The 20813-nt window shown below is 44.7% G+C and overlaps 1 protein-coding gene across 3 annotated transcripts; it reads left to right on the forward strand.

Annotated features, from left to right (window-relative positions):
- Positions 1-564: 564 nt before the first annotated feature.
- LOC140897777 (olfactory receptor 11A1-like) lies at positions 565-18840 on the forward strand. 3 transcript variants are annotated; one of them, XM_073310803.1, is made up of 3 exons: positions 565-1151; positions 5040-5144; positions 17687-18840. In XM_073310803.1, the coding sequence occupies exon 3, from the start codon at positions 17711-17713 to the stop codon at positions 18671-18673; it is 963 nt and encodes a 320-aa protein (XP_073166904.1). In that variant the 5' UTR covers positions 565-1151; positions 5040-5144; positions 17687-17710; the 3' UTR covers positions 18674-18840. The 3 variants fall into 3 exon arrangements, with proteins under 3 accessions (XP_073166904.1, XP_073166905.1, XP_073166906.1); XM_073310804.1 differs by lacking the exon at positions 565-1151 and having other exon boundaries at positions 5010-5144; XM_073310805.1 differs by lacking the exons at positions 565-1151; positions 5040-5144 and adding an exon at positions 14493-14714.
- The last annotated feature ends 1973 nt before the right edge of the window (positions 18841-20813 follow it).

The raw sequence follows: 20813 nt of genomic DNA on the forward strand, positions 1-20813 counted from the left end.
CAAAAGGTACACTCTCCAGAGGTGCCTTCTCCATCTTCAAGGTCTGGGAGCCCGGGTTGGGAGGGTATTGGCTCCAGGGTGATAAACAGTTCCTGGCTGTTGGTGAGAATGGTTTCTCTGCTTGCCTGGTGTGCGCTATCATCTTCCTCATTCCCAAAATCCTCATCCCTGTTGCGTGAGACTTCCTTGCAGGAGTCCATGTACAGGTGTGGGATAGTTGCAGGGGCACCCCTAGAATTGCATGAAGCTCAAAATAGAAGCAGCATCTCTGGGGCTCTGACCCCAAGTGGCCGTTTGCCTCTGTGGTTTTTTGGTAGGCTTGCCTGAGCTCCTTAAGTTTCATGCGGCACTGCTACGGGTCCCTGTTATAGCCTCTGTCCTTCATGCCCTTGGAGATTTTTGCAAATATTTGGCATTTTGTCTTTTGGAACTGAGTTCTGATAGCATGGATTCATCTCCCCATACAGCGATAAGATTCAGTACCTCCCGTTCGGTCCATGCTGGAGCTCTTTTGCGATTCTGGGATTCCACGGTCACCTCTGCTGATAAGATCTGCATGGTTACCTGTGCTGATCAGCTTGCCACAGTGGCCAAACAGGAAATGAAATTCAAAAGTTTATGAAGCTTTTCTTGTCTACCTGGCCAGTGCATCAGAGTTGAGAGTGCTGTCCAGAGCGGTCACAATGGAGTACTCTGGGATAGCTCCCGGAAGCTAATTGCGTCCACACTACCCCAAATTCGACTCGGCAATGTCTATTTCAGCGTTAATCCACTCGTCGGGGAGGAGTACAGAAATTGATTTTAAGAGCCCATTAAGTTGACAAAAATGGCTTTGATGTGCAGGGTTAAATCAATCTAACGCTGCTAAATTCGACCTAAACTTGTAGTGTAAACTAGGACTAAGTGTCCTGGGCTGAAAGTATTGTGTGGGGGAAAGTCCTTGCTTGCTAGTCCTGCCTCTGATGTGTGGGCTGAGATCCCTAAAAGGAGGATTCCGGCATGTTGTCTGTGGTCACCTCTGTTCCAGGACTGGTGAATATAGTGTAAAAACAAACAAGTTACTCTGAGAAATTACCCAGACTCCACATCACTGGTTTTCCAATGGGAAATCAATCTGCAAGACCTGAATTCTGCTACCGCTCAGCAGAAGGGTGAGAATATTGTTAAATAAACAAACATTAGTAATTACTGATAACATCAAAGTTCCTTGGGAGAAATATGTCCATTGGGGGTGTGAATGGGAGAGAGATTCTTCCATCCAAATCTTTCATTTGCAAACTATGGATTAAATTTACTTTGCATTCAGTTTCCTGTGTGTCTGTTAAACTGTGTGGCTTCTGCACCCAATCTGGCAGGCCTGAGTCATCTTAGCCATTGTTTTTTGTGCAATTGTTCCACTGAAGGCAATGGGACAATCGACATGAGTAAAGATTGCTGAGTAGTTTCAGTCTCTGCGTGGCCCTGTACTCCAGGGTCGCTGCATTATATTTCAGCCATGCAGAGCAATGACCTCATACAGCTAGTAGCAGAAAGGCGATTCCTCTGGGAGTGGGAGGTTGGTTGCATCAGGACAGTTGTTTGTACTGTCTGCACAGAAAACACAGCACTAATTCCCCAGACTCAACCTCTTCAGAGGTGGAATCAAGGGAGACACAGCCTTCCATGGAGGAGGATACAAATATGAGGGCTCTGCACTGTGTAAATGGAGGGGGAAGAGCATGTTCTAAGACAGATCGCAGCAGCTGCTCGTCCATTCAGGTAGATTCAGGTGTCTTTGCTGAGCAGATCCAGTTTCTACTGAATGATGAGACCCAAGTAGTTCAGTGGTGGAAACCGAGTCCTGGCTGCCAAACCCTGAGAAATAAGAAGTCATCACTCGAAGCTTGAGCTGTCCTGTTGTTACAGGTGTGTTGCGGTCCAAATACAAGACAGAACAAGCTTTAAGCAAGCAAGCAGGCTGGTCTGCCTTGTCAGCTTTCCACCCTCTCTTTTATTCTCTCCCCCCTCCTGCGCATTACATACTCCAACAGATAAAAGGAATACACTGGCTTTGTTTAATATTCTTATTTACCAATTTCTATCTACCGCATTCCTCGCTCTCGGGCCTTGAGCCCAGTCCTGGGAGGCTTCCCACGGTTCATGTCATCGGGGCGAGTTTCCAAGGTTCATGCCCTTGAGAGGAGCCGTGTGTGCAGTGCTCCTACACAACACTCAGGGTGTGCCCTGAATGTTGCCAAGCGCATGAACCCTGCATGAATCCTTCACAGATGAGCACCCTCTTCCTGATTGTGTTTCTATACCATCTTCCAAACAGGGGCATGAATGTGCTGTGTGAATATTGTTTGCAATGTTGTTGTAGCCGTGTTGGTCCCAGGATATTAGAGAGACAAGGTGGGTGAGGTGATATCTTTTACTGGATCAACTTCTGTTGGAGAGAGAGACAAGCTCTCTAGCTCTCATAAGCTTATCTGTTTCTCTCTCCAACAGAAGTTGGTCCAATAAAATATATTACCTCACTCACCTTGTCTCTGTGAATATTAGCAGTTTTAGCCTCACCGTCCCACAGCAGTGCCAGTCAATGTTAATAGCACCATTTAACAACGGGGAAATTGAGATATGTGTTTTGTGAAAGGTCCTCAGCTAAGGATCTGGCTCAGGATAACTAGGGTGAAGCCTGGAATAGAATAATGGAAATCAAAACCAAATAGGGTGACCAGATAGCAAGTGTAAAAACTGGGACGGGGTTTTGGGTAATAGGTGCCTATATGAGGAAAAAGCCCCCAAAATTGGGACTGTCCCTATAAAATCGGGACATCTGGTCACCCTAAAACTAAGTGAAGCTGATAGAAAGGAACATTAAAATGGCATGTTAGGTGGATAAAGTGTAAGAACTTAATTAGGAGGATGAGAGGGTATGTGAAGAATAAATGGTTTTAGTTAAAAGTAAATAAAAACTGCTTCACTATATCTGAGTCAGGCAGGTTGCAAGAGAATCCACGAGTCCACTGAACCCAGGGAATAAACAAGATATGGACATTGCTTAGGTGCTATGGTTGAGATTTTTAAAGCCACCTAGGAATTGGGTGTCCTAATCTCCTATTAGAATTAATGTCCCAATCCTATAGACAGTTTGACAACCTCCTCTCAAATGATTTCTTTGTATCGATTTTCACCAAAAAAGTGTTACCTGCACCAGGTCATCTTTTTTCATGGAACAGCCTGTCAGAAGCTGAAATATCAAAGAAGTAGCTTCCTGAACTAACTGGAATTTTGGGCTTCTCTGTATCACTTTAGGAGAACGTAGGAATTGCCAGATTAGATTAGACCCAAGGGCCATCCTGCCCAGTATCCTTCTCCAAGAGCGGGCAGTACTAGATGTTTCAAATGTAAGAACACTGCAATAGCAGTTCTGGGATAATCTCCCCTCACATGTGTCATGTTGGTCTATAATAGTTTTGGAATGGATATTAAACCTCATGTTTTGGGGGTTAAGCCAATCTCTATTGTTGCCATTAATTAGGATAACTCTGGATATTTATATGGCTGTCAGGAACATCCAATCTCTTCTGGAATCTAGTTAAGTCCTTCATATCAATGACTTCCTGTGGCAATGAGTGTGATGCTCCCAATGGGGATGCAAACGTGTGAGTGCCAAACTCAGGGCAGACAGTTTCAAACCAGGGCACAAACCCCCTCATTGCTTGTCAGTTCTAAACTTAGATTTCACCAACCAACTGCACCGAGTGCAAACTCCTCAGGCACTTTAACAGCCTTGACAGAGTCCCCTACACTCCCCTCCTTGGCTGCGCCGGTCTGTCCTGCCACCCAGGTGAGCGTATCTGTGGTACACGACCCCTTACGCCAAGAATCACAGCAATATTCAGGTTACTCCGGACTTCCCCCAGGTCATTTGCACTTTAGGTCTCACACCAAAGACGATGCTTGTAGCCAATCCTATAGTGACCTACTGTATAGGAAGATTTATTAAATAGGAAAAGGAAATGAGAGTTATTTACAAGGTTAAAGCAAGAAAATAGACCCATGAATGAGTCACAGTCTTAGGTTTCAAAAGGTGATACAGGCTTCTCTCAGCAGCAAGCTGTATTTGACCTTTAGGGCTATCCCAGGCTAAGCAGCTGGGGATCTCTTGCTAATGCCTAGAAACACTCTGCCCCAAGTGTGCAAGCAGCACAGAGATCCCTAGTTCCTTTTGTTTGAGGCTTTTATCCCCCTCCTGCCATCTGCTCTGAGTTGCAAACTCAATCCATTTGCATGACTCATTTTCATCGGGAGGAGAGCAGAACAATAAGAGTCTCTAGTCCTTTTGTTGATGTTTTCTCAATCTAGTTGTCAGGAGTTTCCAGTTGCAATATCCACCCATAGCCCACCCGGTATTAGGGTGACCAGATGTCCCGATGTTATAGGGACAGTCCCATTATTTGGGGCTTTGTCTTATATAAGTGTCTGTTACCCCTCCCCACCCCACATCCCTGTCCTGATTTTTCACACGTGCCATCTGGTCACCCCATCTGGTACTGATGGGTCTCCTTTTTCAGGAGAGGCTTAATGTCTGTGGAAGAGCAACTCTTCACACTCATTATCGTCCCTCTCCTGTATGGTGATGCATACTCACTGAAGCTCACTACAACCACTCAAATGTTAAATTACGATATGGAACAGACATTGCAGGGGAGATTAATGCAGGCAGCAACTGACAAGCATTCAGAGTCAAACATTAAACACTTCCATATAATTCTAGTACCCATTTTATCAATATTAACCTAGAAGGGAGCCAGACTGATTCCAGCTGTGTATGTTAGTGTCCTACTGAGACGGGGGGACCTTGGCATGAGCTAGCACTTGGTCTGCCAGCATCACAGTGAGTGCCACAGTTTACTTACACATTGGGTTAACAAGAATTTCATTTTCTAGATTTTAAGTTGCCCACCTTTAAATTTTGTTGTATGTCCCCCTTGTTCTTGGAGTAAGGGGCAGGGAAAACAGAAGTTCCCCATTCTACCATCTCCACGTTTCTGCAGAAAGAGGAGTGACAAGAACCTCCGCTGAGGATCCTGAGTCCTGGCCACTGAACCCTGAGAAACAAGAGCTCATCACTTCAAGCTTGGTCTGTCCTGTGGTTCCAGGTGAGCACCATCTTCCTGACTGCATTTCTATATCACCTTCCAAACAGGGGCATGAATGTGATTTGTGAATATTAGAAGGTCAAGGCGGGTGAGTTAATATCTTTTATTGGACCAACTTCTGGTGGTGAATGAGAGAAACTTTTGAGCAACACAGAGCTCTTCTACAGGTGAATATTAACAGTTTTAACCTCACTTTCCCACTGCAGTGCCAGTCAGCATTCATAGCAAAATTTCACGGAGATGGAGCATGAGATCCATGTCTTGTGTCAGGTCCTCAGTGGAGGATCTGCGCCACTGACACAAATGAAGCTACTTTGATTTACACCAGCTGAGGATCCAGCTCAGTGTGAGCCCCAATCATAGAATCACAGAACTGGAAGGGACCTCAAGAGGTCATCTAGTCTATTCCCCTGCACTCAAGGCAGGACTAAGTATTATGTACACCATCCCTGACAGGTGCTTGTCCAACCAGCTCTTAAAAATCTCCAATGATGGAGATTCCACAACCGCCCTAGGCAATTTATTCCAGTGCTTAACCACCCTGACAGTTAGGAAGTTTTTCCTAATGTCCAACCTAAACCGCCCTTGCTGCAATTTAAGCCCATTGCTTCTTGTCCTATCCTCAGAGGTTAAGAAGAACAATTTTTCTCCCTCCTCCTTCTAGCAACCTTTTATGTACTTGAAAACTCTTATGTCCCCTCTCAGTCTTCTCTTCTCCAGACTAAACAAACCCAATTTTTTCAATCTTCCCTCATAGTTCATGCTTTCTAGACTGTTAATCATTTTTCTTGCTCTTCTTTGGACTTGCTCCAGTTTGTTCACATCTTTCCTGAAATGTGGCACCCAGAACCTGACACAATACTCCATTTGAGGCCTAATCAGCACGGAGTAGAGCGGAAGAATTATTTCTCGTGTCTTGCTTACAACACTCCTGCTAATATATCACAGAATTATGTTTGCTTTTTTTGCAACAGTCTTACACTGTTTGACTCATATTTAGCTTGTGATCCACTATGACCCCCAGATCTCTTTCTGCAGTACTCCTTCCTAGGCAGTTATTTCCCATTTTGTATGTGTACAACTGATTGTTCTTTCTTAAGTGGAGTACTTTGCATTTGTCCTTATTGAATTTCATCCTATTTACTTCAGATCATTTCTCCAGTTTGTCCAGATCGTTTTGAATTTTAATCCTATCTTCCAAAGCACTTGCAAACCCTCTCAGTTTGGTAACAGCCACAAACTTTATAAGTGTACTCTCTATGCCATTATCTGAATCATTGATGAACATATTGAACAGAACCAGACCCAGGACCTATACCTGCAGGACCCCACTCGTTATGCCCTTCCAGCATGACTGTGAACTACTATAACTCCTCTCTGGGAATGGTTTTCCAACCAGTTATGCACCCACCTTATAGTAGCTCCATCTAGATTGTATTTCCCTAGTTTGTTTATGAGAAGGTCATGAGAGACAGCATCAAAAGCCTTACTGAAGCCAAGATATACCACATCTACTGCTTCCCCCCATCCACAAGGCTTGTTACCCTGTCAAAGAAAGCTATCAGGTTGGTTTGACATGATTTGTTCTTGACAAATCCATGCTGACTGTTACTTATCACCTCATTGTCTTCTAGGTGTTTGCAAATTGATTGCTTAATTATTTGCTCCATTACCTTTCCGGGTACAAAAGTTAAGCTGACAGGTCTGTAATTCTCCGGGTTGTCCTTATTTCCCTTTTTAAAGATGGGCACTATGTTTTACCTTTTCCAGTCTTCTGGAATGTCTCTGGTCTTCCATGACTTTTCAATGGGGTGGCGAGTGGTGATAGAGTCTTACTAACCCGGATCACACATGCCAGATTGTTTCTAGACTCTGAGTTCAGGGACAGCATCTCCCCCACCCCCACCACCCCAGTGCCTTTCTTGCTCCTGTATTATCATCCCACATTCACTATGGATGTGGAAGGTCACTCCCCAGTTAGGGTTGCACATCAGCCTGGTTTTACCCCTTCCTAAGATGCACCCTCCAAAGAGCTGTATTTTTTTACTGCTACATGGCTAATGTCAGGAAACACAAAAGGCATTGCCAGTCCCTCACCACGTCACCATCACCACCACAGGAACTAAGGGAGAATTTACTTCACTTCATAAATTATGCGAAACTGATCTCTTGTGAGGGGGTGAAAATTGTTCCTTTTCCTACAGGGAACTGAAAGGCTGAATATACCAGGATATATTGTTAGATTTATTTCCATTAATTATAACACAAGATTGGTGCCTAAGGACACTAGACTGCATTGGAGATCTCATTACAAGGTTTCAGTTGATGTATTTATTGATTTTGACTCCTGTCATAAATATAAAGGGAAGGGTAAACCCCTTTGAAATCCCTCCTGGCCAGGGGAAAGCTCCTCTCACCTGTAAAGGGTTAAGAAGCTAAAGGTAACCTCGCTGGCACCTGACCAAAATGACCAATGAGGAGACAAGATACTTTCAAAAGCTGGGAGGAGGGAGAGGAACAAAGGGTCTGTCTGTAGTCGTCTTGGCCGGGGACAGAACAGGAATGGAGTCTTAGAACTTTTAGTAAGTAATCTAGCTAGGTATGTGTTAGATTATGATTTCTTTAAATGGCTGAGAAAAGAATTGTGCTGAATAGAATAACTATTTCTGACTGTGTATCTTTTTTGTAACTTAAGGTTTTGCCTAGAGGGGTTCTCTATGTTTTTGAATCTAATTACCCTGTAAGATATCTACCATCCTGATTTTACAGGGGGGATTTCTTTATTTCTATTTACTTCTATTTTTTATTAAAAGTCTTCTTGTAAAACACTGAATGCTTTTTCATTGTTCTCAGATCCAAGGGTTTGGGTCTGTGGTCACCTATGCAAATTGGTGAGGCTTTTTATCCAACATTTCCCAGGAAAGGGGGGGTGCAAGTGTTGGGAGGATTGTTCATTGTTCTTAAGATCCAAGGGTCTGGATCTGTAGTCGCCTAAGCAAATTGGTGAGGCTTTTTACCAAACCTTGTCCAGGAAGTGGGGTGCAAGGTTTTGGGAAGTATTTTGGGGGGAAGGACGCGTCCAAACAGCTCTTCCCCAGTAACCAGTATTAGTTTGGTGGTGGTAGCGGCCATTCCAAGGATAACGGGGGTAATATTTTGTACCTTGGGGAAGTTTTGACCTAAGCTGGTAAAGATAAGCTTAGGAGGTTTTTCATGCAGGTCCCCACATCTGTACCCTAGAGTTCAGAGTGGGGGAGGAACCTTGACATGGTGGCACAGTGGTGGGATTAACCTGAAATCATTTTGAGATCCAGTTGAGATTTTTTGAACTAGAAATACAGATTTTAAAAAGGAATTTTTAGGAAGTCCAGAAGGCAGCTTTGAAACTGAAAGCAGCTTGGTTTCTCTCTGCTTTGTGGCCAAGCAGAGACAAAAGGGGATTATCTTGTGAATTGCAGGTTTTCTTTGCCTGGAGGCAGGGTACTTAACTCCTGCAGGGAAATTCACAGTCTTCCAACCCAGAGGTTTTTTTTTTTTTTTCTTTTCTTCCTAAAAGTAAATAGGGGGTGTGTGCTCTACCCATTTGCCTGGAGACAAAAGTGGCAGGGTTTTTTTTAGGATTTTGATTTTTTTTTTTTTTGTTTTACAAGGAGCACAGGTTTGAAAAGAAATTTTTTTCTTCTTTGGGCTGGGTAAGCAGGTTTCCAAGTAGTTGGAGGTTTTTTGCTTTAATTTGGGCCCAGAGCAGAGACAAGGGAATTGTCTTTTTCTGTAGGCTGACAATCACTATCAGAGAATAGGTATTCTATTCCAGCACAGCAAAATTTTACAGCCAAGTTTTGTTTGTTTATTTCTAAACCTCGGGTGTAAAGTTAGTTAAAAACAGAGAGGTTAGAATGGCCAAATCCTCAGCTCGACTACAGCTGGAATTAGCCAAATTTCAGGCTGAGGAAAAACAAAGGGAACATGAAAGACAGATAGAACTCATGCAGCTGAAGAAGGAACAAGAAAGGGAGGCAGAACAACACCAAGAGGCTGCCCACAAGAGGGAAATGGAGGCAAGGAAGCATGTGGAGGAGGAGAGGGAAAAAGAGAGGAAGCATGTGGAGGAGGAGAAGGAAAAAGAGAGGAAGCATGTGGAGGAGATGGAGAGGATAAAGGCCCAGCAGAATATACCAACAAACCCTAGCAATCCTTCTCCAGGTACCACTTCCCATCCCAGAAAGTTCCCCACCTACAAGGCAGGTGATGATACTGAGGCCTTCTTAGAAAACTTCGAAAGGGCCTGCCTTGGGTACAACATCTCTACTGACCAATACATGGTAGAGCTGAGGCCGCAGCTCAGTGGACCCTTAGCTGAGGTGGCAGCTGAAATGCCTAAAGAACACATGAACAAGTATGAACTGTTTAAATCCAAGGCGAGAGTCAGAATGGGGATAACACCCGAGCAGTCTCGTCGGAGGTTCAGAGCCCTAAGGTGGAAACCAGACATGTCATTTACCCGACATGCCTACCACATTGTAAAACATTGGGATGCCTGGATATCAGGAGCAAGTGTTGAATCTCCAGTAAATTTGCCCTTCCTAATGCAAATGGAACAATTCTTAGAGGGTGTTCCTGAGGAAATAGAAAGATACATCCTAGATGGGAAACCCAAAACTGTAATTGAGGCAGGAGAGATTGGAGCCAGATGGGTGGAGGTGGCAGAGAAGAAGAAAACTGGTCGCAGTTGGAGCGGAGACCAGAAGGGACCACCCCAGACCACACCCTATTACCGGGGGCCGCCCAAAGCCCCACCTACCTCCCAAAGAACCCTCCAGACCCCTTATCGTCCCACCACCCCGTTCTCCAGCAACCCTCCTCGCCCCAGTGACCCGTCAGCTGGACGATGTTTTAAGTGTAACGAGCTGGGGCATGTAAAGGCCAACTGCCCCAAGAACCCCAACAGATTACAGTTCATTGCACCGGAATCACACCAGAGGTCCACAGGCCCAGATACCTCCCAGATACCCTTGGAGCGGAGGGAAACTGTGAGTGTGGGTGGGAAGAAGGTCACCGCGTGGAGGGACACCGGAGCACAAGTGTCAGCTATCCATGCTTCCTTAGTGGACCCCAATTTAATCAACCCAGAGATCCAAGTGACGATTCAACCCTTCAAGTCCAACTCTTTCAATTTGCCTACAGCCAAGTTGCCTGTCCAGTACAAGGGCTGGTCAGGAATGTGGACTTTTGCAGTCTATGATGATTATCCCATCCCCATGCTGTTGGGGGAAGACTTGGCCAATCATGTGAAGCAGGCCAAGAGGGTGGGAATGGTCACCCGCAACCAGGCTAAACAAGCCGTGAGGCCTAGCTCTGTTCCGGAAACTTCTATCAGGACCCAGTCAGAGGTGATGGACCTGGACCCCAGGCCAATGTCTGCAACAGCAGTAGTGGATCCAGTCCCAGAGACCCAGACGGAACCAGTCCCAGAACCGGAACCAGCCGAACAACCAACACCAGACCCCGTGTCAGCACTGAATCCAGTACTTGCAACCTCAACACCAGAGGGCCCCACCGAACCTGAACTGGCAGCAGCCGATAACCCTACACAAGAGGCTCAGCCGGAGCCTGAATCCCAACATAGTGCACCAGCGGAGAGCGGTTCACAGTCAACAGAAACAGCTCCATCCCCTATATCGCTTCCAGAGGGACCAAGCCTAGGTCCACAATCCCATGAGGAACTGATGTCTCCAGCATCAAGGGAACAGTTCCAGACCGAACAGGAAGCAGATGAAAGCCTCCAGAGAGCTTGGACGGCGGCACGGAGCAACCCACCGCCTCTCAGCTCTTCTAATCGATCCAGGTTTGTTGTAGAAAGAGGACTTTTATACAAGGAAACTCTTTCTGGGGGACACCAGGAAGACTGGCATCCTCAGAGACAGTTGGTAGTTCCAACTAAATACCGGGCCAAGCTCTTGAGCTTAGCCCATGATCACCCTAGTGGCCATGCTGGGGTGAACAGGACCAAAGACCGTTTGGGGGGGTCATTCCACTGGGAGGGAATAGGCAAGGATGTTTCTACCTATGTCCAGTCTTGTGAGGTGTGCCAAAGAGTGGGAAAACCCCAAGACCAGGTCAAAGCTCCTCTCCAGCCACTCCCCATCATTGAAGTTCCATTTCAGCGAGTAGCTGTGGATATTCTGGGTCCTTTTCCGAAAAAGACACCCAGAGGAAAGCAGTACATACTGACTTTCATGGATTTTGCCACCCGATGGCCGGAAGCAGTAGCTCTAAGCAACACCAGGGCTAAAAGTGTGTGCCAGGCACTAGCAGACATTTTTGCCAGGGTAGGTTGGCCCTCCGACATCCTCACAGATGCAGGGACTAATTTCCTGGCAGGAACTATGAAAAACCTTTGGGAAGCTCATGGGGTAAATCACTTGGTTGCCACTCCTTACCATCATCAAACAAATGGCATGGTGGAGAAGTTTAATGGAACTTTGGGGGCCATGATACGTAAATTCGTAAATGAGCACTCCAATGATTGGGACCTAGTATTGCAGCAGTTGCTCTTTGCCTACAGAGCTGTACCACATCCCAGTTTAGGGTTTTCCCCATTTGAACTTGTATATGGCCGTGAGGTTAAGGGGCCATTGCAGTTGGTGAAGCAGAAATGGGAGGGATTTACACCTTCTCCAGGAACTAACATTCTGGACTTTGTAACCAACCTACAAAACACCCTCCGAACCTCTTTAGCCCTTGCTAGAGAAAACTTACAGGATGCTCAAAAAGAGCAAAAAGCCTGGTATGATAAACATGCCAGAGAGCGTTCCTTCAAAGTAGGAGACCAGGTCATGGTCTTAAAGGCGCTCCAGGCCCATAAAATGGAAGCATCGTGGGAAGGGCCATTCGTGGTCCAGGAGCGCCTGGGAGCTGTTAATTATCTCATAGCATTCCCCACCTCCAACCGAAAGCCTAAGGTGTATCATATTCATAGATTCATAGATATTTAGGTCAGAAGGGACCATTATGATCATCTAGTCTGACCTCCTGCACAATGCAGGCCACAGAACTTCACCCACCACTCCTAAAAAAGACCTCACACCTATATCTGTGCTATTGAAGTCCTCAAATTGTAGTTTGAAGACCTCAAGGAGCAGAGAATCCTCCAGCAAGTGACCCATGCCCCATGCTACAGAGGAAGGCGAAAAACCTCCAGGGCCTTCCAATCTGCCCTGGAGGAAAATTCCTTCCCGACCCCAAATATGGCGATCAGCTAAACCCTGAGCATATGGGCAAGATTCATCAGCCAGATACTACAGAAAATTCTTTCCCGGGTAACTTGGATCTTACCCCATCTAAAAACCCATCACAGGCCATTGGGCCTATTTACCATGAATATTTAATTACCAAAACCATGTTATCCCATCATACCATCTCTTCCATAAACTTATCGAGTTTAATCTTAAAGCAAGATAGATCTTTTGCCCCCACTACTTCCCTCGGAAGGCTATTCCAAAACTTCACTCCTCTGATGGTTAGAAACCTTCGTCTAATTTCTAATCTAAATTTCCTAGTGGCCAGTTTATATCCATTTGTTCTTGTGTCCACATTGGTACTGAGTTTAAATAATTCCTCTCCCTCTCTGGTATTTATCCCTCTGATATATTTATAGAGAGCAATCATATCTCCCCTCAACCTTCTTTTAGTTAGGCTAAACAAGCCAAGCTCCCTGAGTCTCCTTTCATAAGACAAGTTTTCCATTCCTCGGATCATCCTAGTAGCCCTTCTCTGTACCTGTTCCAGTTTGAATTCATCCTTCTTAAAGATGGGAGACCAGAACTGCACACAGTATTCCAGGTGAGGTCTCACCAGTGCCTTATATAACGGTACTAAAACCTCCTTATCCCTACTGGAAATACCTCTCCCGATGCATCCCAAGACGACATTAGCTTTTTTCACAGCCATATCACATTGGCAGCTCATAGTCAACCTATGATCAACCAATACTCCAAGGTCCTTTTCCTCCTCCGTTACTTCTAGTTGATGCGTCCCTAGCTTATAACTAAAATTCTTGTTATTAATCCCTAAATGCATGACCTTACACTTCTCACTATTAAATTTCATCCTATTCCTATTACTCCAGTTTACAAGGTCATCCAGATCCTCCTGTAGGGTATCCCTGTCCTTCTCTAAATTAGCAATACCTCCCAGCTTTGTATCATCTGCAAACTTTATTAGCACACTCCCACTTTTTGTGCCCAGGTCAGTAATAAAAAGATTAAATAAGATTGGTCCCAAAACTGATCCTTGAGGAACTCCACTGGTAACCTCCCTCCAACTTGACAGTTCACCTTTCAGTAGGACCCGTTGTAGTCTCCCCTTTAACCAATTCCCTATCCACCTTTCAATTTTCCTATTGATGCCCATCTTATCCAATTTAACTAATAATTCCCCATGTGGCACAGTATCAAACGCCTTACTAAAATCTAAATAAATTAGATCCACTGCGTTTCCTTTATCTAAAAAATCTGTTACTCTCTCAAAGAAGGAAATCAGGTTGGTTTGGCACGATCTACCTTTTGTAAAACCATGTTGTATTTTGTCCCATTTACCATTGACTTCAATGTCCTTAACTACCTTCTCCTTCAAAATTTTTTCCAAGACCTTGCATACTACAGATGTCAAACTAACAGGCCTATAATTACTTGGATCACTTTTTTTCCCTTTCTTAAAAATAGGAACTATGTTAGCAATTCTCCAATCATATGGTACAACCCCTGAATTTACAGATTCATTAAAAATTCTTGCTAATGGGCTTGCAATTTCTTGTGCCAATTCTTTTAATATTCTTGGATGAAGATTATCTGGGCCCCCCGATTTAGCCCCATTAAGCTGTTTGAGTTTCGCTTCTACCTCAGATATGGTGATGTCTACCTCCATATCCTCATTCCCATTTATCATGCTACCATTATCCCTAAGATCCTCTTTAGTCTTATTAAAGACTGAGGCAAAGTATTTGTTTAGATATTGGGCCATGCCTAGATTATCCTTGACCTCCACTCCATCCTCAGTTTTTAGCGGTCCCACTTCTTCTTTCTTTGTTTTCTTCCTATTTATATGACTATAGAACCTTTTACTATTGGTTTTAATTCCCTTTGCAAGGTCCAACTCTACTTGACTTTTAGCCTGTCTCACTTTATCCCTACATATTCTGACCTCAATAAGGTAGCTTTCCTTACTGATCCCTCCCTTCTTCCACTCCCTATATGCTTTCTGCTTTTTCTTAATTACCTCTCTAAGATGCTAATATTATTAATATTATTAATAATATTAATTCTCTAAAGCCCTTTTATTCCAGAGAATTAAAGGTTTGTCAGTTTACAGCCCAGGGAGGAGACGACGCTGAGTGGCCTGAAGGTGTCTACTACGAAGGGAAATGTGCTGGTGGTGTGGAAGAGGTGAACCTCTCCATGACCCTTGGGCGTATGCAGCGACAGCAGATCCAGGAGCTGTGCACTAGCTACGCGCCAACGTTCTCAGCCACCCCAGGACTGACTGAACGGGCATACCACTCCATTGACACAGGTAATGCTCACCCAATTAGGGTCCAACCTTACCGGGTGTCTCCTCAAGCTAAAACTGCTATAGAACGGGAGATCCAGGATATGTTACAGATGGGTGTAATCCGCCCCTCTGAAAGTGCATGGGCATCTCCAGTGGTTCTAGTTCCCAAACCAGATGGGGAAATACGTTTTTGCGTGGACTACCGTAAGCTAAATGCTGTAACTCGCCCAGACAACTATCCCATGCCACGCACAGATGAACTATTAGAGAAACTGGGAAGGGCCCAGTTCATCTCTACCTTGGACTTAACCAAGGGGTACTGGCAGGTACCGCTAGATGAATCTGCCAAGGAAAGGTCAGCCTTCATCACACATCTCGGGCTGTATGAATTTAATGTACTCCCTTTCGGGCTGCGAAATGCACCCGCCACTTTCCAAAGACTTGTAGATGGTCTCCTAGCGGGATTAGGAGAATATGCAGTCGCCTACCTTGACGATGTGGCCATATTTTCGGATTCCTGGGCAGACCACCTGGAACATCTACAAAAAGTCCTTGAGCGCATAAGGGAGGCAGGACTAACTGTTAAGGCTAAGAAGTGTCAAATAGGCCTAAACAGAGTGACTTACCTTGGACACCAGGTGGGTCAAGGAACTATCAGCCCCCTACAGGCCAAAGTGGATGCTATCCAAAAGTGGCCTGTCCCAAAGTCAAAGAAACAGGTTCAATCCTTCTTAGGCTTGGCCGGTTATTACAGACGATTTGTACCGCACTACAGCCAAATCGCTGCCCCACTGACAGACCTAACCAAAAAGAAACAGCTAAATGCTGTTCAGTGGACCGGAAAGTGTCAGAAGGCCTTTAACAAGCTTAAAGCGACACTCATGTCTGACCCTGTACTAAGGGCCCCAGACTTTGATAAACCGTTCCTAGTAACCACAGATGCATCCGAGCGTGGTGTGGGAGCAGTTTTAATGCAGAAAGGACCTGATCAAGAATTCCACCCTGTAGTGTTTCTCAGCAAAAAACTGTCTGAGAGGGAAAGCAACTGGTCAGTCACTGAAAAAGAATGTTATGCCATTGTCTACGCTCTGGAAAAGCTACGCCCATATGTTTGGGGACGGCGTTTCCACCTGCAAACCGACCATGCTGCACTAAAGTGGCTTCACACCGTCAAAGAAACTAACAAAAAACTTCTTCGGTGGAGTTTAGCTCTCCAAGATTTTGATTTCGACATCCAACACATCTCAGGAGCTTCTAACAAAGTGGCTGATGCACTCTCCCGTGAAAGTTTCCCAGAATCAACTGGTTAAAATCGTCCTTGAGATGTGGAAAATATTGTTAGTCTTTATGTACTTGGTAGTATATTTAGAGATGCATGTGTCTTATTAACTCTGTTTTTCCTAGAGCTCCAGGAAGAAATCCCAGCCAGTGTTTCACCCTAGCTGAGATTTGGGGGGCGTGTCATAAATATAAAGGGAAGGGTAAACCCCTTTGAAATCCCTCCTGGCCAGGGGAAAGCTCCTCTCACCTGTAAAGGGTTAAGAAGCTAAAGGTAACCTCGCTGGCACCTGACCAAAATGACCAATGAGGAGACAAGATACTTTCAAAAGCTGGGAGGAGGGAGAGGAACAAAGGGTCTGTCTGTAGTCGTCTTGGCCGGGGACAGAACAGGAATGGAGTCTTAGAACTTTTAGTAAGTAATCTAGCTAGGTATGTGTTAGATTATGATTTCTTTAAATGGCTGAGAAAAGAATTGTGCTGAATAGAATAACTATTTCTGACTGTGTATCTTTTTTGTAACTTAAGGTTTTGCCTAGAGGGGTTCTCTATGTTTTTGAATCTAATTACCCTGTAAGATATCTACCATCCTGATTTTACAGGGGGGATTTATTTATTTCTATTTACTTCTATTTTTTATTAAAAGTCTTCTTGTAAAACACTGAATGCTTTTTCATTGTTCTCAGATCCAAGGGTTTGGGTCTGTGGTCACCTATGCAAATTGGTGAGGCTTTTTATCCAACATTTCCCAGGAAAGGGGGGGTGCAAGTGTTGGGAGGATTGTTCATTGTTCTTAAGATCCAAGGGTCTGGATCTGTAGTCGCCTAAGCAAATTGGTGAGGCTTTTTACCAAACCTTGTCCAGGAAGTGGGGTGCAAGGTTTTGGGAAGTATTTTGGGGGGAAGGACGCGTCCAAACAGCTCTTCCCCAGTAACCAGTATTAGTTTGGTGGTGGTAGCGGCCATTCCAAGGATAACGGGGGTAATATTTTGTACCTTGGGGAAGTTTTGACCTAAGCTGGTAAAGATAAGCTTAGGAGGTTTTTCATGCAGGTCCCCACATCTGTACCCTAGAGTTCAGAGTGGGGGAGGAACCTTGACAACTCCTAAGGCATGGCATGATTCTGGCCATTGTCAGAAGTGAAATACAGCATTTAAGTGTCATTGTTAAGCTCTGGTATGTCACTAGATGGGATTTGATATGACAGAACAGATCATTTCTCTATCAGTAATTGGCCACCATGGAAACGGGCTGTTATAGCAGTCATTGGTATCCATGTAGACCACCCTCTTCCCCATCAGAGTGAAGTTCTGTCCTCAGACTGAGACTCATAGAATACCAGGGTTGAAGAGACCTCAAGAGGTCATCTAGTCCAACCCCCTGCTCAAAGCAGTACCAATCCCCAACTAAATCATCTGCTTTTCTTTAAATTTTTTGCCCCAGATCCCTAAATGGCCCCCTCAAGGATTGAACTCACAACCCAGGGTTTAGCAGGTCAATGTTCAAACCACTGAACTATCCCTCCCCCCACAAAAGGAATAATGACCTGTTTCCACCCTGTTTCCACTCCTGGCACTTTGCTCTGAAATCTACATTTAGTCTTAACATTTCAGCCTTTAACCAGGAGAGGAAGGGGAGTTTCTGAATATTTATGGAATTAACTCACAAGGTTTGATTAACTTTTAACTCCATGCCCTTCTGATTCAATCACACAGGTTTATTGTTCCTAGACTCAACCCATGGCAGACTGGAGAAAGCAAACGACCATCACAGAATTCTTACTCCTGGGATTCAGGGAGCTCCCTGACCTACAAATTCTTCTCTTCCTGATATTCCTAGTGATCTACATGGCAACCATGTCTGGGAACACCCCCATCGTGGTGCTCATTGTGGCTCATCAGCACCTTCACACCCCCATGTACTTCTTCCTGGGGAATTTGTCCTGCCTGGAGACCTGCTACACCACAACCATCCTGTTCCAGATGCTGGCCAGTCTCCTGACTGGGGACAGAACCATCTCAGTCAGTGGCTCCATCACACAACTGTATTTCTCTGGGTCTCTGGCAGGTATGGAATTCTGTTTCCTAGCAGCGATGTCTTATGATCGGTATTTAGCAATATGTAAACCCCTACACTATTCAACTCTTATGAATACCAGGTTTTGCCTCCATTTGGCTGCTGGCTCCTGGTTAAATGGTTTTTTGGATCTTACCATTTTTATCTTATTCCTATCACAGTTAATATTCTGTGGCCCAAATGAAATTGACTATTTCTATTATGATCCCATTCCACTGATAGAGCACTCCTGCAGTGACACCCACATGGTCATATTGGGGGATTTCATACTAGCCTGTGTATTCACCCGGCCTCCATTCCTACTAACCCTGACGTCCTATAAGTGCATCATCGCCACCATCCTGAGAATCCCTTCCACCACCGGGAGGCAAAAGGCCTTTTCTACCTGCTCCTCTCACCTCATTGTGGTGACAATTTTCTATGGAACCCTAATGATTGTGTACCTGCTACCGAAACATGATACACTGAGAGACCTGAACAAAGTGCTCTCTCTTTGCTACACGGTCCTGACTCCCCTGTTAAACCCGATCATCTACAGCCTGAGAAACAGAGAGGTCAAGGAAGCCTTGAGCAAAGCAGTCAGTAAATGTGGCTTTCACAAAAAACACGCAGAGACTCTGAGATAATAACATAGCCTGAGGTTTTGAAAGCTGCCTGGGTTATTTCAGCAATCATCCCCCATTAAAATTAAGTTGAAAAGTCCCAGTTAAAATCTAAGCACTCAATGTTGTCCATTTTAGTAGAAAGACCACTGAGGAAAAACTATGTTTCCATCATGGAGTTTTTAACTGGGTACTAGGCAGAGTGGAGACAAAATTTTAACTGATTTTTATATCTGTAAAAAAGCCATTTTTGTCAAAATAAATGTTTGGAGAATAAAAATACTAACTCCTGGTGCAGCATATGTGGGGACATAAACCTGGGAAATCTGCCACCTCTTAAATTGTGCTTATTGCCAGCATAGCCCTCTGCAAACCAACCACCTTTACTGTGCTCACACAGGCCGGATGCAAACAACCAGGCCCCAGCAGAGACCTCTGGACACTTCACCAGGAACAGTGTTATAGCCTTTCTTGCCCTTCCACTTTGGCTGCTGTAAGAATCCCTCTAGGCAAAACCTTAAGTTACAAAAAGACACAAAATGGTCTAGGTGGCAACATGTTGTAAAGGTGAGACCATTGGGTCTGTGTTCACCTATGCAAATTGGTGAGGATTTTTATCAAGCCTTCCCCACGAAAGGGGATGTAGGGTTTGGGAGGATTTGGTGGGGGTGGGGGGGGGAAAGATGTTTCCAAGAGGGCTCTTTCCCTGTTATATACGTATTAGGTGCTTGGTGGTGGCAGCAATAAAGTCCAAGGGCAAAAGGTAAAATAGTTTGTATCTTGGGGAAGTTTTAACCTAAGCTGGTAAAAATAAGCTTAGGGTTTTTTTCATGCAAGTCCCCACATCTGTACCCTAGAGTTCAGAGTAGGGAAGGAACCTTGACATAGTGATAGAGTGGTGGGATTAACTTGAAATCATTTTGAGATCAATTTGAGATTTTTTGAACAAGAAGCAGAGATTTTAAAAAGGAAATTTTCCTTTGGGCTGCTGGAAAGCAGGTTTTCAGCTAAAAGCAGTTAGAGTTTTTTTGTCTCTGCTTGGGGGCCAGAGCAGAGACAAAAGGGAATTGTCTTTTGTGAGCTGGAGTTTTCTCTACCTAAAGGCAGGGTAGTTAACCTCCTGCAGGGAAATTCACAATTCTTCACAGACCTGAAGAAGTTTTTTTTTTTTTACCTAAGAGCAACTAGAGGGGTTTTCTGTCTATTTGCCTGGAGACAAAGGTGTTAGGGTTTTTTTTAAGGATTTTTCTGTAGGCTGACAATCACTATCAGAGAACATAGGTATCCGGTTACAGTACAGCAAAATTTTACAAGCCAAGTTTTTTGTTTGTTTTATTTCTAACTCTCGGGTGTAAAGTTAGTTAAAAACAGAGAGGCAAACATGACAGAGCCCAAAACAGAAACAGTCAAAGAGGCTGCCCACAGGAGAGCTATGGAGGCAAAGGAAAAAGAAATGGAGGAAAAGGAAAAAGCCCAGGAGGCTGCCCACAGGAGAGCTGTGGAGACAAAGAAAAAAGAATGGAAGCATGCTGAGGAGGAAAGGGAGCTACCCACAGGAGAGCTATGGAGGCAAGGGAAAAAGAAATGGAGGAAAAGGAAAAAGAGAGGAAGCATGCACGGGAGATGGAGAAGTAAAAGGCTCAGCAGAATAGCAATCCTTCTCCAGGTACCGCTTCACATCCCAGGAAGTTCCCCACCTACAAGGCAGGCGATGATACCGAGGCCTTCTTAGAAAACTTCGAAAGGGCCTACCTTGGATACAGCATCTCTACAGACCAATACATGGTAGAGCTGAAGCTGCAGCTCAGTGGACCCTTAGCTGAGGTGGCGGCTGAAATGCCTAAGGAACACATGAACAAATATGAACTGTTTAAAACCAAGGTGAGAGTCAGAATGGGGCTAACACCTGAGCATTCCCACCAACGGTTCAGAGCCCTAAGGTGGAAACCAGACGTGTCATTTACCCGACATGCCGACCACATTGTGAAACATTGGGATGCCTGGATATTGGGAGCAAGTGTTAAAGCTCCAGAAGATTTGCCCTTCCTAATGCAAATGTAGCAGTTCTTAGAGGGTGTTCCTGAGGAAATAGAAAGATACATCCTAGATGGGAAGCCCACAACTGTAATCAAGGCGGGAGAGATTGGAGCCAAATGGGTGGAGG

The sequence above is a fragment of the Lepidochelys kempii genome, chromosome 14, assembly GCF_965140265.1.
Source record: "Lepidochelys kempii isolate rLepKem1 chromosome 14, rLepKem1.hap2, whole genome shotgun sequence".
Lineage (NCBI taxonomy): Eukaryota > Metazoa > Chordata > Testudines > Cheloniidae > Lepidochelys > Lepidochelys kempii.